Source organism: Xiphophorus hellerii, chromosome 18, assembly GCF_003331165.1.
Source record: "Xiphophorus hellerii strain 12219 chromosome 18, Xiphophorus_hellerii-4.1, whole genome shotgun sequence".
Lineage (NCBI taxonomy): Eukaryota > Metazoa > Chordata > Actinopteri > Cyprinodontiformes > Poeciliidae > Xiphophorus > Xiphophorus hellerii.
The window spans coordinates 6,752,638-6,770,702 of NC_045689.1; the positions used below are offsets into that span (position 1 = coordinate 6,752,638).

The following is an 18,065-nucleotide window of genomic DNA, read 5'->3' on the forward strand; positions in this document are numbered from 1 at the left end:
GAAACTAGAACTTTTTCATTAATTTTAAGGAATTATTGACTTAAAATAACCTCCTCAGTCTTGCTGAACTGTTACTTGTAAGTTAGTTTGTCTCATTTCAAGTGTATTAAGACTTTTTTGCGCTAGAAATCTGGGTGTAGTGATGGACTTTGACTTGAACCTTCCGAGCCACATATAGACAGTTACAAAGTCGGCCTTCTGTCACCTGAAGAACATTGCCAGGATAAGAGAAATAATGTCTGAGCGAGATCTTTAGAAACTCAAACATTTGTTTATCTTTAGTTGCACATCGATTACTGCAACTGCGTCTTAACAGGTCTGCCTAAGCTGCTGCTGATTCAGAACGCTGCTGCTGCTGGTGTTCTGACTAAAATCCAGGAAGTTAGAGCACATCACCCAGTTCTAAAGTCCCTACACTGGCTCCCTGTTGCTCAGAGAATAGACTTTAAAATACTGTTAGTTTATAAATCACTGAACGGTTTAGCACCACAAAACACTAAAGACCTGCTGGTGTTGTATCAACCTTCCAGACCGCTCAGATCTTCTGGTTCTGGTCTGCTCTGCATCCCCAGAATCGGAACCAAACGGGAAGAAGAATCATTCCGGCTTCTACGCACTACAAATCTGGAACAAACTCGCATAAAACTGCAAATCAGCCGAAACACTGAGTTCCTTTAAATATAAACTAAACCGGTTTGGAGTTGCTTTTTGAACCATAATAAATGAAACATTAATCAACATATTTGAGTCAGCAAGGATTATTACAACAATCACACTTGACAAAATGTAATGTTTCCACTAATGCTGACTATATGATGTGTTTATGATGTATTTTCATGTTTAGTTCACTGCAAAAACACAAAATCTTACCAAGTATTTTTGGCCTAGTTTCTAGTGCATAGATCTTAGTAAACTTGAAATATGACAAGCTAACTTAAAAGCAACTTTTCAGCAAGACATACTGACTTGTTTTAGATAAATAATTCCTTAATATTGATAAAAGTCCTTGTTCCATTGGCAGAATGTTTCACTTATAACAGGACCTTTTATCCATGTTATATCTGCCAATATCTTCCGTTATATTTTTTCATCAATATGAAGGAATTATTTACTTAAAACAAGCTTTTATAAAAGTTACTTTTAAATTAGTTGGTCATATTTCAAGTGTACTTAGATATTTGCACTAGAAACTAGACCAAAAATACTTGGTATGATTTTGTGTTTTTGCAGTGTGAAATATGCTATACAAATAAACATGATTGATTGATTTATTTTCATGCTTTATTTAAACTCCTCCTTGTTTTCTGCATAAATGGAGAGAAACCTTCAAGGTGTTCAAGGTGTGAGAAAACTGCATGGATTAGCGGAAAATCTAGCGTCAATAAAAGCACATGGAAACAGTTAATTAAGCGGAGCAGGGCAGATTAGGATGCAGAGATTTCATTATTAATGATCTTCAGAGATCATGTTGAGCCAAATTGTTATAAAAAACCCCACATGGTCTCCTCAGTTCAACGCGATACTTCATATAGAACTGCTGCATCACCCACAGCTTTGGATCTGCAGCCAAGCTTATAATAAGCCTAATCCTGCCTGTTAGCCTCGCTATGTGTGCACCTGCAGTACAGACGACACAATCACAATCATTTCAGTTAATGCCAGAGGGGAGAAGAAGGAGAAAAACACATTTCTCAGCACGCAGGATGAGAGGAGTTGTTCATGTAAGCTAAAGTAGTCTGACTTTGGGATGTTACAAGACTTTTCTGTTCCATTTATTGGGTTTTATGATCCAACCAACACAAAGTTGGTAATAATTGTGGAAAGGAATTGGAACGTATGTATGATCTTTATGAAAGAGTGGCGAAAAGAAAGCCTTAGTTGCTTAAGTATTGTAATAAGCCATGGAGGAGACACAGTGGACGTGGAAAAAGGTGATTAGGTCAGACGCAACTGAAATCAAACATTTAGGTTCTCATTGAAAAACACCTCCTGTGGCAGAAATACTCCACTTCACTTTTAACACAGTATCCCCACTGGTGAAACAACATGTTTGCATTATGATGGTTTCTTTTTGGCTGACAAAGAAATGCTGTTAGGAAAGGAAGATGGAGGGAGCTAAATATCGGGTAATACTGGAAGAAAAGCTGATAAGAGGCTTCAAAAAACCTAAAACTTTTTCAGTAGGATAATGAACTGTTTAGTACAAGTAAGAAAGTTTTTGAGAAAAAATCTGATCTTCATGATTAGATTTTTGTGCTAATCATAAACTCCCAATGATTAGCACAAAAAAGTGCAGGTATTTGTTGATTTTTCATGAATTTTCCACAATAATTGTCAAGGATCTGGAGGGACTGATTGATATAATTTGGCAGTAAACAGATAAAAAGTGCATTGATTTGATTGATAACATAATATTTAAGCACACTTAGTGTGTAGTCTAGATCTAGAGGGCCACAGAACAAGCTATGGCGGGCCGGATTTGGGCCACAAGTCTCGGGTTTGACACATGTGATTTATATGATTGAAGTGCTTGTTATGCTTTTGCCATTTAAGCTCCACGCTGTCGTTCGCACATATGATTCACGCCTTTCTACAGTTGTTCCTTTATGTTTTATAACAGCCTGAAAAATATATATATATCGACTTCAATCAAACTTTCTGCACAGCAGCAAGAGAGGGAAATCAAAAGGCGACCAAGACCAAAGAGGAAAGCAGAAAAGGGAACCTTGTGGATCACATAAAGGGGAGTCAATGCAAGTGAAAGAGGACATGAATGGAGGGTTGGAGTGCATCAGTCTGTGTACCTGGAGGCCAAAGTCTGAGGGGGAAAGGCCTAAAATGGCATGCGCTAGTGTGAGCTAGGCTGGATGGTTGCATACTCGACAAGGTCCCCAGGGCCAGTGTGAGCAGAGCTTCGTGGGCTGGGAGACGAGGCCAAAGCTGCAGTATCCAGCTCCGCATACTGGACATCACAGTCCTTGTGGCCAGAGTTCTGGAGACAAGAGAGGTGAAAGGTGTGTGAGGAGTGAGGCAGCCAAAAAACGACAGAGTGAGAGAGACAGACACCCTGACAGAGAGAGACTGACAAGAGAGCAATGTTGACTGAAGGTGGGAGTGGGGAATTTCGAAATGTGCCGGCGTGGAACATATACGAGAAAAGGTGTCTGAAAATTATCAAAAGTGACAAGCCAAGAAGAAGATGGAGACATCACAGAGAAAACATAACACACAAATCAAAATGGAGTGATAAATAAAAGGGTTAGAGACGGAATAGGCTCTTTATGCACAATGACAATGTTGGATTTATGCTCTATGTTTTCCTATAAAGAAAATAGAAAAGAGACGTTCAATTAAAGTGTTTTCATAAACACATAGAGCTGCGTCTGCACCCTAATGTGCATTTCTCAGAATGTATGCAGTGTTTAAAGTAGATGGCCATGTAAACAACATAAAAGAAAAAATATAAACCCTGGAACTAAACAAATGAAACAGACACTGGGTGCATGCAGCTTGGATGATTGAATTATGGTGAATGCATGTCCACACAATCTTTCAAACCACAAGGATTGTAATTTATGCGTCCCGATCGCTACAGAATCCAAGAGACCGTGCTTGTAACCGAGGCTGCTGTGCAAAACATGGAGACATGCCCAGAGGCAACTTAATGGACAGGCTGCTTCCTTTGATATTCTGCAATATCAGCATGCATGTAGACACTTCAAGCAGCGTCTAATCACTGATTGCTAAAAACAAGCTGGATGATTGATTAACAGAGTGAGTTGATGAACATCTGGTCAGTATATAACAATAAAACAGTTACTCAGATCACTGGTTTACAGAAAAGATGCTTACAAGTGAAATGATGCCAATTCTAAAGGATCGGAGCGTTTCTTCATTGGAGTAACTGTGTAAAATTAAATAGCATGTAAAAACACAAATGTTGGGAATCGAGATAAATGTGTGTTTTTTGAGATAAAAGTTTACTGGTGTGTTTTAGGGGTGCACCAATTTATCAGTGCAGATTTCCTTAACTTTGGGAGATTGGTGATCAGCTGATACTAATATATGAAGCCAATCTTATCCACTGATCTTATCTACCTCAGCAAAGGCCTAAAAATTAACCCCTGACCTCTTCTGTCTGTCAGTCAGAGGTTTGACTGACAAACCGGACCACCAGATCACATTTGCAGTTAACAAGAGTCACCCCACTGTTGCCCACTTAGTGACTCTCTTGCTATACTTGGCAAACTTTCAGACAAAAAAAAAGGTATCAGCCAGAGTCAGTCAGGCTTTTTAAAGATCGGTAATCTAGGATCGGTCCAAAAAACTGCAATCAGTTCACCGCTACTCTCTCTTCGTTGCCTTTTTTCTGAGATCCACCTTTAACAAAACGTTAATCAGGTGAAAGTGAAGAAGATAAAACTTAAACTTTCTATCATTATTAATCCTGGATATTGTTTTTTTTTTTTTTTTTGTCTGTATAAGCAAAAATCACAACACAAATTTCCTTCATGTTGTAGAAACTACAACCTTAAACATAGCAGCTGGAGCTACAGTGGAATAATTTAGAATAAAACAAATGTTTTAAAACAGCAGTAAATATTTTGGCTAAAGTTCTGTCTCAGTTGCCAACAAGGGTTAAACATACCTCCACATATACAGCTCTGGAAAAAATTAAGAGACACTTAAAATGACCAGTTTCTCTAATTTTACTCTCTATAGGTAAAATGAACATTGTTCTTTTATTATATGAACTACTGACAACATTGCCTCCAAAATTCTAAGCAAAAACTTTGGATTTATCTGCAGAAAATGAGAAAAAAAGATGCAGTGCTTTCAGACCTCAAATTATGCAAAGAGAACAAGTTCATATTCATTTTAAAACAACAGTACTAATGTTTTAACTCACGAAAAGTTCAGAACTTAATATTTGGTGGAAAAACCAGGAGGTTTTCAACGGGGTTCAGTGCAGAGGCCTCTTAGTTTTTCCCAGAGCTGGATATAAAAAACTGAGAGAAACTATCAAAAATTAAAACAATAAAATGTGCCAAAAGAGACATCAGATCAAAATCGATACATGGTAGGAAGAATGCAGCAGTGTATGTGCGTAATACACAAATACATATTAAGCATAATGCTGCAAAATGATATATTATTATGCATTCTTGGAACCAAACTGTGGACATAATGTTCTTCAGGTGAGATTCAGGAAAGTTTCTCTCCTGCCCTCCTCACACTTGTGTGTGTGTGTGTGTGTGCGTGGGGGGGGTGCGTGTGTGCGTGTGTGTGTGTGTGCTGCATGTTGGAAACTGGCGTTCACTCCTGCTCAGCCAAAGAACATTTCCTCCCAGCATGTGACAGACTTTGTGAGAGGATAAGTTCTAATGCAAGGACATATTTTTGAACCCCAAACTATTAATTCATAATGTATAAAACTACCCATATGGTTTATGTGCCTCAGGCCTTTTGAACAGTAGCAAATGCACAAACATAGTGGGGGTTGTGTGTGTGTGTGTTTTGACTTATCCTCCACTCCAAACCTGTTTTAGGTGAGACCTAAACACACCTTAGCTTGGCAGGATGGCTTAAGATTGCAGTGTGTGTAGCTTGCAGTGTGTGAGAGAGTTTTACCATCGGCAGAACGGGGAGAAGACAACAGGTATTTATACTGACAGTATACACTACTCACAAAAAGTTGGGGATGTTTGGCTTCAGGGTGAATATTCAAGATGGAACTAAAATGCACTATGACCATTACCAGTAAACTTAATGTGACTTTCTGTAAACTTTTGAATTTACATGTCCAACTTTTTCCACAACTCTTTCTTTTCTTTATCGGCTCGTGTGCGGTCTCAGGTTCTGTGTGAACCAAACTTCATGCATAATTCACAACTTGCCTTTGAATCCTTGTACCTGGAAAACTGCTCAAGATATTTGATTATAAATTTGCTTGGACATTTTGATTATGTCATTGGACAAAATGTTCCATAATTATTATAACGCATTTTGCAATACTTTCTGCTGCGTATGTAATAAAATTTAAGATTTTGTGCAAATTATTGCAAAATTCAGAGATTACTCTTTTTTGATGTAACAATTAATGTTACATTGTTACATTAATTTTGCCTTGATTTAGAGGAACTCAGTGTTTCGGCTGTTTTGCAGTTCTCTGAGACATCGATTGTCAAGCTGTAATTGATGCTAAACGTTAAATGATATGGACCTTTTTGCTGTGGCATACCCACCGCTGATGTTGGCTTTTGTTTGACATTGTGCGTAAGATAACATCATTGTAGCATGATTTTTTTTTTTTGCTACATTTTCCATAAATTTGACCAAAAAGTCAAATATTCTGAACATTTTGTGAGTAGCGTAGGGGCCCCTAAACTAACCAAGCAAACCTGCAGATATATGGACTCACTCTTATCTTTATAAAACGGTTCATGAATGTATGATTGTTTCTAACTAGGATGTAGAGAGTTTTTATTTAAAAAGATGTAAAATTTGGGGTGTTTTACATAATTTAAAAACCAGAAAAGTACGCATAGGGTAATTTTTTAAATTATTTTTACTGCATACTTGCTTTAATTTCTCATTTAGGAGATGCTCGAAAGTCTCTTGAGTCACCTAATATTGTCAACAATATCTCATGATTTAACAGATTTACTTTAGTAACTTGTTCACATTTGAGTAGAGGAAGGCCTGATTTAATTTAAAGAATTTTGTGAAGCCATTGATCCAGACATAATTACAGTTACACCCAAAAAAATAATGCACACTTTAGTTATAAATTATAAACATAAATTATGCATGAGCAGATGTTTGAAAAGCACCAACAGATGCATGTTTACTTGAGTCTGCAGAGGCCTGTTGGCTGCAAAAGGAGAGTTCTGCTGTCAGCTTAACGTTTTCAGTGAAACTTAGTTCTTTTACAGTAAATTACAGTAACAATGACTGAGAGGACAATACTCTGGATCTCTACAGAAGAGCAACAAGGACCTTTAGCAACACCAACTGGAACGCAGAACGGTTTTATTTTGAACATTCAGTCTTTTATAGGAGCAGTAAAGGTTTTTGAAATGTTGACAGCCTTTTCAAATTCTCTAAAACGAGGCGGGGATCATGTGCTGCTGCTACAGCTTTACAAAGTATCTTCATCACATGATTTATTTTTGTTCTATAGGAAACTCCCACTTTATTAAGTTATCCACCCCTCAGGGTGACACAAGGCGTAACGCCATCGCTGCTACATTAATGACCATCGAAGGAAAAACAGGTTATCATAAGTTACATTCCAGTTACCTAGTAACACTGTTGCTGGGTGCAAAGGCCTTTTCACCAAAATGTTAAGATAGACACCAGAAGCTTTTCATGAGGTCCAGACTCTGTTGTGATAATTGGACCCGTCCTTTATGACAGCACTCTGTATTTAGATTTAACAGCTTTATATTCTGAGGCTTATTGTGTAAATAGCAGCATAGCTGACAGTAGGTATATAGTTTATCTCCGACTGAAAAACCTTGAGTTAGTTACATGTACTTGAATTAAGTTTGTCCAACTTAATTTATTTTACATTTTTTAACATGACAACTTAATAAACATAATATATTTACTCATATAAACTTAATTTGATTACTTGGAACAAATTATATTATGTTTTTTAAGTTGGATCATGTTTTCTTTTTTTTCAGTGGGATTCCCCTTCATATTTCAGGTTGTGGGTCATCAGCGTCACACGGTGATAATACTGTTGTTTAAGTCAAAGTGTTCTGGATCAGAAAATATCAGAATTCACATTTTATCTTAAAGGTTTAAGGGAAACATTGCTTTTATTTTGAATATAGACTTATTTCATAGCTGAAATGCATCCATCTTTGTTTAAACAAGGGCGTTGTTTCATTTGTTGTTTTAAAATTGAGGTTACAAAATGACAATAAAAAAGAAATTGTGTTTGTCGCTTTATGATTGAACTAATTAATCAGATTAACTGATGAATTAGTATAAGCTCTTAGTGGCAACTCTACACTGGATGTGTAAATATGCAGAATTTTTATTTATCATAAATATACCTAATTTCCAAACAGTTGGACAGTAAAACATATTTTTTATTAAATTTTATTTTATAAAACACGTCCGTCCATTTAGTTTTTACACAATCGTCTTAATTAATCCCTGATTTTATTTTGAAGAATACATAATTGTGAGTTTATTGCAAATTTTGCAAAAACCAAAAAACAAGAAACATTGGGTTTAAGTGACTTCCAACTCCCACATGCAGGTGGCAGTATTTCTTACTTTTATTCCACTACTGCCTCAGCCTTACTAAATCTAGCAAAAATCTAGCTACATAAGCTCCTTAAAGAATAAAAATGTTTGTTTCCAGTCTGTCTACGTGGATTTTTCCCATATTTTTTCCTATTTTTATGAAAGAATATTATAAAATTCCTTGCAAATGTTTCCAAAACGGCACCACAAAACCAGTGAATTTGATTGCAAAAACTCACAAAAACATACATAAAATCATGGAAGGACTGATAATAGTTGGAATACTAAACTCGCTTGAATATTCTCAGGAAAATTAACTGGATGTTAGCCGAAACCATCCGAGCATCACGTCAAAAACCTAAAAATGAATGAATATCTATGTAAAGTTGTACAGCAGATAACACAGATAACAAATCTTCAGTTACTCTTAACACAAAAGTGGACATTTTAACTGGTTAAAAATGGAAAACAGTTTTAGGAATTGTATGTTTTTTCTATTTAAAAAATAAAGACCCTGTTTAGTAATGAACAAAAACTCAGAGGGTAGAAGAATGTTCATTTCAAAAGACAGAAGCAGTCCAGCCTATATGCAAAATATTCTGCAAATAGGACTGAGGAGAGGAACTCCACTATTATGGTACCTGTTGTATTCCCATTTGCACTGACAGGTTTTTATTTTCGTCTGAGAACAAATTACATGGAAATGATCGAAGCTATTGCAGAATGTTATCTTAATAATTTAAATCTACTTTCCAATCTCACTCTTGCATATTTCCTCTGCGCCAACACTCGGCACGCACCAGGTTTTTAAATATATGGAATATTTGTCATGACCAGAGTGCAATCAGGGGGAAAATTACAGCCACATCGCCTTCAAAACTCTCAGACACTGTTTTCCCCCCGGAGAGAAAATCATCATTAGTAACACTTGAAGCTCAGCAGTCAATGCGTGTCCCTCACAAATAGCGTTTTAAGAACCTCACTGATATCCTATTCATCTTAAGTGCAGCCCTAAACTACACTTTGAGTGGAATGTTATAGGTGATAAGGAATTAATCGGAAGAAAATCTACCCTCGGTTCCTACGGATTACCTAAACCAAACACCTGCTCCCTTTGAGCGCTGAAAATGAAGATGAGTACTGTACATAGAAAATCAAAACCCACTTGCTCAAGAAATAAAAAGAAATACCTGATTTATTCTTGTGTGTTCTTTGAGAAGGTTGAGTCATATTTATAAAGCATCATCGGGAGGAAAGTGAAATATATGCATGTTGTAGATGCAGAAAGCTCGGTCAGTGCAGAATGCATTTTTTCATTTTCTAAGCTGATGTTCAAAAGCTTGATTAAAGGAAAAACATTTTGCTGAAACACAAGCAATCAGGTTAAATAATTTATAAATAATGTATTTCAAAACCAACACAAACAGATAAAACAACATTGCCTTTAATTGCGAAACTTAAATGAACTTGTAAACCTGAGAGGCAAAGCTGCAGGATAATTAAAATAAATAAATGGTTTAAGGTTCGAGATTAAAGTCTCAGTTTAAGAGTCATTATGCAGCTCAGTAAAAATTACACCCATAACTGTTTATACATGAATGAATAAATAATCAAGTCCAAGAATAAAAATATTTTTTTTTTTTTTGTTTTTACGGTGGAGAGTGGAGGATGAGTTCATTCTCACAGCCGGAGGGAAGAAGCTGCTCCTAAGTTTGTCAATACAGCAGCAGCAGAATGAGCAAGCTGTGCCTGGAAAGTCTTTATTCTATTAGCATCCACTGTGTTTTTCACAAACACCTCCATCCACTCACTGGTATTACTGATTTTCCTCCAGGGGAAGCGTTGCATGTTAAATTTTAAAGTTCCACAGACGGAGTTGCTGCTCAACTTCCAGTGTTATTTACTTTATGTTTTCTATTTCTTTTATTCAAAAGAGAAATGCACAAAATATGACCACTCCACATTCAAGCACTACAACGTGACGATTTCTCACATTGACTACAACTACAACACCAAGCAGGAAGATTTAAGCTGATGTCCAGCAACGGATATTTCTAAACCTTTTGACCTAAAAACATGCATCAAAAAAGTAAAAAAAATAAAATAAAATTCTGGTAGAGAAAGGCTCTAAAAAGAAAGGAGTACAGAAGAAAATGAAAACTGAATCTAAACTCAAACAGGCTATTCCGCAGCTGATCAAACATTTATGAAGATTAGACCTAAAAAGTTCAAAAACTACTTAGAAATCTAAAAGTCTTCAGAAATTCAAAAGTCAAAACGCCTTGAAGGCTGCTATGACTGTGAATGTTGCTGGGTTGTTGGGCTGCAGAGGCAGGGCCTCCCTCAATGCATCGTTGCTGCCAATGTTCAGGTAGAAGCAGAAAGACAGTTATCTTAAATTTCTTAAGATATCCTAAAGGTTTGGTGAACAGAAAGTAGGAGGTTCAAAAGATTTTTACTTGCCCTGAACTGAAAGATCTAAGGGTGTAATTCACAGCAGGTCTGTTCAGTTCGCTTTAATAAAACTCCAGTTCATTTGTTTTTTGGTTCTCATGCAGACCAATAAAACAAACTCTGGTCTGCCTACAAATCTAAGTAGGTCTTGGTCTGGTTGAAGTAAAATCTGGTCGGTTTGAATTCATATGTGAACGCCAAAGGCAGGAAGACTACGGCATTCTGGGTAAGTACAACTAAAACAACACAGTCAGAAATCCTGCAACCACTAACATTCGACGCCACGCCATTTTTGTTCACATTTTGTGAAGAGGGAAGTTGCCTCTTCTTCAGAGGTTTTCGTGTTGTTTCCTTCAGTGGTTAATCATGCAGCGCCCCCACAGGCGAGGAGGGGAACAGGTTTTTTTTTTAAAGAGGTTTGGTTTGTTTGACACAGAGCAGTTTGAAAGCGAACTGCAGCAGCTGAAAATGTAACAAATGTAGTAACTTGAGTGAAAACACCCCAAGAGACTGACCAGGAAGACGCCTGCTGATCCTGAACCCAAATGAAACCCTTACAGTTACTCACTGCTAACTGCAGCCCAGTAAAGAGAAACTCTTTCCCATTTTGACTTTCCAACAAAGCACCAAACATTGGACAAAGAAAAATCGCAGAAAGTGATAAGAAAAAGATGAATCTCGACAAGGCCATTGGGTTTTGACTAGGCCTGCCACAGTAACAAATTTTACTGGACTGGTAAATTGTCGACAGAAGTTATTGCAATAAATGATAATATTGTTTTGAGACCATTTTCAAGTCATATAATGCCAATGAGATAATAATAATAATAATAATAATAATAATAATAATAATAATAATAATAATAACAATTATTATTATTATTATTATTATTATGCACAAACACATTCTCCAAGATTAATTAACTTTAAATTCTAATGAACATTTAACACTGGAACTGGAAGACATTTTAAATATCAAAAATAAATAAACAACAGAAATAACAAATGAAATGAATAATAAAGTCTCTATAAACAAAACAGTCCTTCAAAATAAGGGCTAGTTGAGACCAAAGCACCAGACTGGAGACTTTTGTCACCCAGTTTTTGGTGGAAAGAGAGAGAGAGAAAAAAAGAGATTTATTGATTTATTGCTTATTTGCATTTTTTTTTCATTTTTCGAAACTGATATTCCATAAATACAAACACAAACTCATTGCCTAGTGCAAGTATTATGCAACTACTTCTAACTTGAAATCTGTTTTTATATTTCTCTCTGGTGCAGTAAACTGACTTGTACTGTAAACAGACACTTTGATAAATTAATTAAATTGAATATTCATCTCAAAACCATGAAGCAACTTTTATCCAAAGCTTTGTGTTTATGCCTACTTTCTTCCAGCTTCAGTTTTAAATTCAGTTACCAAAGCCTGGGTTATTTTTACAGATGTGTTATGAAAAGATAAAAAATTAAGAAGTCACACAGAATATAATCAGATTTGAAAAAACAAAACAAAAACTGGAGGCATGAAACAGAACGCAGTTGAGAGTTTAGATCTCTTGTAAATTATTGATTTTGCTTTCTTGTTTCTTTTTTTAAATCATTATGCGACTTTAAAACTCGTTTAGTGTTGGAGCAAAAAGGCTTCCGAACGTGAAAGGGGGGGATATACGTATCCGACGTTGCATGAATGATTTAGGGGAACCAACACAGGAATGATTTCTGAATTCACATCCACAAAAACAATTTTACCCGTTTTGCTCCTGCAGTTGAGTGGATTTCATTAGTATGTAAGGTGGTTTGTTTTCAGCATCAGCATTCTATAGTTTTACAAACTGATGATTTCTTAATGACAGGCAATTGGTGCATTCAAGCTGTGGCATACAATAAGACATTCAAAAAGGGAGATTCTAGAGTTTTGTCTGCAACTTAAAGTCCTGCCTTTATTTCTTGCAAATTTATTCCCATCCCTTGAACTTTTTACCATTTTGTCATGATAAAAACCGCAAACTTTAATGCATTTTGTTGGGATTTTTTTTTTGTTAAAAGCCAACACAAAGAAGTGACAATTTGTGACAGTTTAATGCACATCAGAGTAAATGTAAACAGGTGTGGAGAATTATCTGTTCTCCATGCTGAGTTCTTGATGTATGAGGTTACAGAAGAGTCAGTGAGATGTATTCATGAATTTCATTTAATACCAAAATACAGCTGGTCCATTTCACATGCCACCTTCAAGAGGTAGCAAGTTAAAATGGCGTCCCAGAAGAGGTTCCCATTCCCTTTGTTACCTCTCTCTCTGAGCTACTCCCCAAAGGAAGGCGTTACCTAGTGTGTCATTCTTTGCCCCAGCTCTCATTTGCATTTCCTAACACACCACATAGTCCTAACATGGTTTAGCTTAGCTTTAGCTTAGCAGCTAGCTAACAGAGATAGAAGGAAAACACAGAATTATTTATTCTCAACACATGATTCATGCATAGTAATAGTAATGTGCACGTGGCTAGCTATAGCAGCTAACAGGCTGTGTCAGTGATATACATATTGATGTTCTAGACCAGGAGTGTCAAACTCAAGACCCGTGGGCCAAATCCAGCTCACTGTAGCTTTTTATGGGCCCTCTAGATTCTAGACTAAACATTAAGTATGCTTAAATATTATGTTTTCCAATCAAATCAATGCAGTTTTTATCTGTTTTATCTGCCAAATTATATCAATCAGTCCCTCCAGTTTCTTGAGAATTATTGTGGAAAATCATCAAATCCCCAAATCTTTTGCGCTAATAATTGGGAGTTAATTGGCGATTTTTCTCAAAAATTGTGAAAGACTTTCTTACTTGCACTAAACAGCGGCCTCAGCCTTAATTGATGTCAGATTATAGTCCATGATCTACACAGCAAGTAATAAAAAGTCGCATTTACCGTCATAAATAAGTGCAAATATCGCAAATATTTCCAAATTAGTACCACAAACACTTTGATTTTTATTGAAAAAAAAACAACAAAAAGAAACACAAAATCCTGGAGGAAATGAAAAGATGTTCAATAATATTCTGTAATTTTAAGAACAGATTTTGAACAGGTTTTATCAATACGTTCTGGCACAACTTGATTTGGCCGAAAACAAAAATTTGTTTGTCGCCCCTGATTTAAACTGTTTCTCGACATGGACTCTGTTTTCTAATTAGGTGAGTCATAAAAGCAGCTGGTTGCACCAGTTGAAAGGCAACAGGAAAACATTGAGGCAACTTTTACACAACATTTTGACTTTCTTTTTGTTATAAAGTTTAGAAAATATGTTTGGTTTTCCTTCCACCCCACAGTTACGTGCAGCGTTTTATTGATCTATCTCATAAAATTCCCCCAGAATATATTAAATCGTGCGGTTGTAACATGAAAAAATGTGCAAAAGTTTAAGAGGTAGAAACTGTGGGGACAATTTCATGTCAAAATGCAGTTTTAGAACATCTGAAAATACATACAACATCTGGGTCTAATTACCTTCAGTTTATGTACAAGCAATTCATACATTCCCATCCACTGCAACAACAGATGTTTGTTAGCATTATGACATCTCTACAGCCAGAATCAGTAATTATAATTCAAAGACAGAGGCTTGTGTTAACTACCATATGTTTGCTCCAGAAAGCGTCCACAAAAAAGCTCTCAGCAGGCACACACAGGCGTAAACAGACACATGTATTTTGTAGAAGCAAAGCAAGAAAATGTTCTTCATCTGGGCCACTGAGGAAGAGTCACTCAAGTCTGCAGAAGCACACACGAAGCCAAACAATTAATAACGGAGGTGATTGCCTATAGGCCGCCATTCTGCAACGTATCTGCACATGCTAGCAAGGCAAAACCCACAGGTAATTACAGGGGATTACATGGTGTGAAGGAGAGGTGAGGCAGGAGGTTCAGAGCTGCGAGGTGAGAACAAAAGATGATGCAGAGAGAGAAAGAGATGATGTTGCCACATTTACGCCAAAGATGAGAGAAGCTGATGGAGATGATGAGGTAAGAAGCTTAGACGAAACCCCCCGCGGATTCACCGGCCAGCGTTTGCTTTTAACACCCAGCAAGCAAAAAATACAAGCTCCTTAGTGACTTTGTAGAGGCTTTTAACATCGTAAACCAATTACCAACTCCAAGCATGATGATGACAAAAGGTCACCCTTTTGTCTAAAATCGACACATAATCGCAACAACCCAGCGGTTCCTGTGGAAATCAGCTCTCACCGGTTTATCAGTGAAGGGGGTCGACTCAGAGGGCGCCATGTCGTAGTACGGGGGCTGGAGAGGCAGCTTCTGCATTTCCTCATCTTTGTCAAGATGAACCACCTGCAAAAAACAGCAAGAGGTCAGCATGACAAGAGCTCCTCACGCAATTAGTCCTCCAACTTTTTACTGGATGTACAGTAGCTGAAAGAAACAAGACAGCAAGAACAGAACACGTTAAATTAACCATTTCTGACTTATTTTGCTCAGATGCAACTTTTCTCTTTTTTTGTGGTTCTAATGAGAAGAAACTGGCATCGCTAATTTAAGATCTGACAAGGATTACAGCTTGACAGTATATTAAACTTTCGGTTGCAGTGCTGAACTCTTGCACCAGTTATTTTGTCAAATTAGTGACTTCCATATCAGAGAAACGCATGATGCAAATCTCTGAAATAGCAGAGCAGCAACGTAAAAGCTGAAAGAAAACGGCACAACATAGCTACAGGGATTTAATTTCATGCCTTAAGGTGGGATTCGATTGGCAAACATAGATAGAAACAACTGACCGTTGGCTGACACAGTTTATATCGCTTTGTAAAAGTATTTAAGCCTCTTGCACCGTAATATTTCATCATGTTACAACCACAAACCTCAAACAAAATCTACGCTTTTCAAAAATGTTGAATCTCCAAAGTCACACAAGAAGAAAAACAAGAAGGTTCCTCTTGTCAAATGAGATCAAGATGCACTTTTTTGGACTACAAATGTTTGCTAGAAGCTGGATATTAATCTAAAAAAATAGTGTCAGCATCATGATGTGGGAAGTTAAATTGGAGGAAGTTGCAAAGGTTTCATAAATAATTTGTTGGAGGACTTACGACTCCAACCAATCTGATTCAGTGTGAATTATTTTGCAGAGAAGAATGTGCCAATAATCAGATCATGTTTCATATTTATTCATTTTATTTATAAGAAAGAAAGCGTGCAAACCATCCTTCTGTTTCACAATTACTACCTTTATTGTGTTGGTCTGTCATATAAATGCCCCAAATATACATCTTACTTTGTGGTTGTAATGTGAAAGAATGGTAATTAAACATTTTTGTGTGTTACTGTTCCACCTCTAACTAGTAAGCTAATCGTTTTAACTTTGACACAATTAAATAAATAGAAACCGTTTTTAATTGGGTGTTAAAACAGCAATGTTTAAATCAACAAGCGTGTATCACTCTGGAAGTATCGCTTTTCCTGACATTTTTTTTTTCCAAGAAAAATAAGAAGAAACAATAGGGACAGCAGTAAGAGGAATTTACTGAAATATACCAGTCTCAATATAGCAGCAGTTACGAGGAATATGTATCCCAAGGCTTCATTTTCCCTCCTAAGCTTGTAAAATTATGACACATTTAGTACTGTCGCAGATAGTTATGGCCTAAAACGTACAGCTAACGAGAAGCACAATGTCTATACTAACACGACCCCACTGTGTGTTTCTAATGGATAAATATCCACCTGCAGGGTGAAGGCTTCTGGCAGAGAGAGGCTTTTAAGGGTTTTTAAGGTTGTTTGCTCATAATAAATACTCAACACACAGAGATATTAACTGATGTTTGTTTCACTTTGCAGTAAAATGTAAAAAAAAGAAAAAAGAAAAGTGATTGAAAGTTATCAAAGTAGCCAAAAACAATGAAAAGTGTTTCATCTCGGCAACAATGTGCTGTTCAATTTAAGGGATCAAAAGGCTGCCCACTGCCGTTTGATTCACTTTTTCCTTCCAGTCAGCAGTAGCAGTTGAACTCCAGTCAATACACTATTGGGTACTGTGAACCTATTTATGTCAAAAGGTGAAGAATTTAATGCCTCAGTGGACATACAGAGAGCTGAGCACTGGACTTTAGATGTAATAAAATGGCAGAAAGACTTATTCGAACAAAAAGAAAAAAAAATGCTCCAGCCTTGTTGGTGGTTGTTCTCTATTTGGCTCTCGGAGCAACAAACATTCAGGCCAACTGGATGGTTTCTGTGCCTGGTATACATATTTCATTTCGGGTCAGCTGCACAGAAGGCTCTTATGCTGGAAAATGTTGTCTTCCTAGCATATCCGTGGTATTATTACGGCACTGCAGAGGTGAGAATAAGAGCTTTCGTCGATGTACTTCATCTCCTCCTGCCTGCTTTGTCTAGTCTGTTTTTCCTGAATGGTTGGTTTTGCCAGGGGCGCAGTAGTTGTTGCGTTTAGTCTGCTTGATCATAAATGTTTGAGCGGCTTCCAGTCGGCTGCAGAGGGACTCTGGGGACATTTGGCAGTTCTGAAAAATCGTCTCACATGCCTCACAGTTGAGCAAATGCAAAAAAAAAAAAAAAAGAAGGGAAAAAAACCGACTTTATAAACATTTTCGTCATCTGTTGAGCACAGAGATTTTAACTGCCCAACTTTTAGTTTTTAAACATTTGCACAGCAAAAACACAAAATCTTACCGAGTATTTTTGGTCTAGTTTCTAGTGCAAATATCTTAGTACAGTAGAAATAAGACAAAAATAACGAACAAATAACATTTCCGCAAGATGTAAGAGCTAGTTTTAAGTAAATGATTCCTTCATTTTTTTCATGTTAGAAGTGAAATAATCTGCAAGTGGAACCAGTACTTTTATCAACACTCAGGAATTACTGACTTAAAACAAGCTAGTATATGTTGCCGTAAAGTTATTTTTGCATTAGTTTTCGTCTTCTTTCAAGATGTTTGAGTTAGAGAAACAACTTCAACTAAATTCACATTTTTTTAAATTAAATGTTAGATGTTCAGCAACAAACTACACAAAGAATAGCCTATGAAAAAACATTAAGTAATCTGATTTTTGTTGAGAATTGATTGGAAAAAAAGAGTCACACTTCCTAAAAGAAAGGCAGATAATTCCTAAAAATGTTTTCCTCAACAAGAAGAACAGCATGGTTCACTCTTTCTTCAAAAAGGCTCATTGAATCTTATGAACTGCCTGTGTTGGTTGTTCATATTCGTTCCTTTCTTGAATTGCTGTCAGGGGCCGCAGAAAATCTTTCCTAGAGCAACAAATGGCCCCCGGGGCAGCAGTTTGGACGCTGCTGCTCTAAAGCCTTCAGTTTCATATTT

The 18,065-nt window shown here is 36.7% G+C and overlaps 1 protein-coding gene across 2 annotated transcripts in view; it reads right to left on the reverse strand.

Annotated features, from left to right (window-relative positions):
• The window catches only part of nectin1b (nectin cell adhesion molecule 1b), a 232,721-nt gene that overhangs the window by 18,508 nt on the left and 196,148 nt on the right, over positions 1-18,065 (reverse strand). The window contains exons 8-9 of one of the 2 annotated variants that reach the window (XM_032545355.1): positions 14,956-15,057; positions 2,805-2,992 (exon numbers count right to left, since the gene is read on the reverse strand). In XM_032545355.1, the coding sequence (XP_032401246.1) occupies positions 2,849-2,992; positions 14,956-15,057 (246 nt within the window). In that variant the 3' untranslated portion in view covers positions 2,805-2,848. The remainder of the gene's footprint in view (positions 1-2,804; positions 2,993-14,955; positions 15,058-18,065) is intronic. The other variant, XM_032545354.1, reaches the window with a different exon arrangement.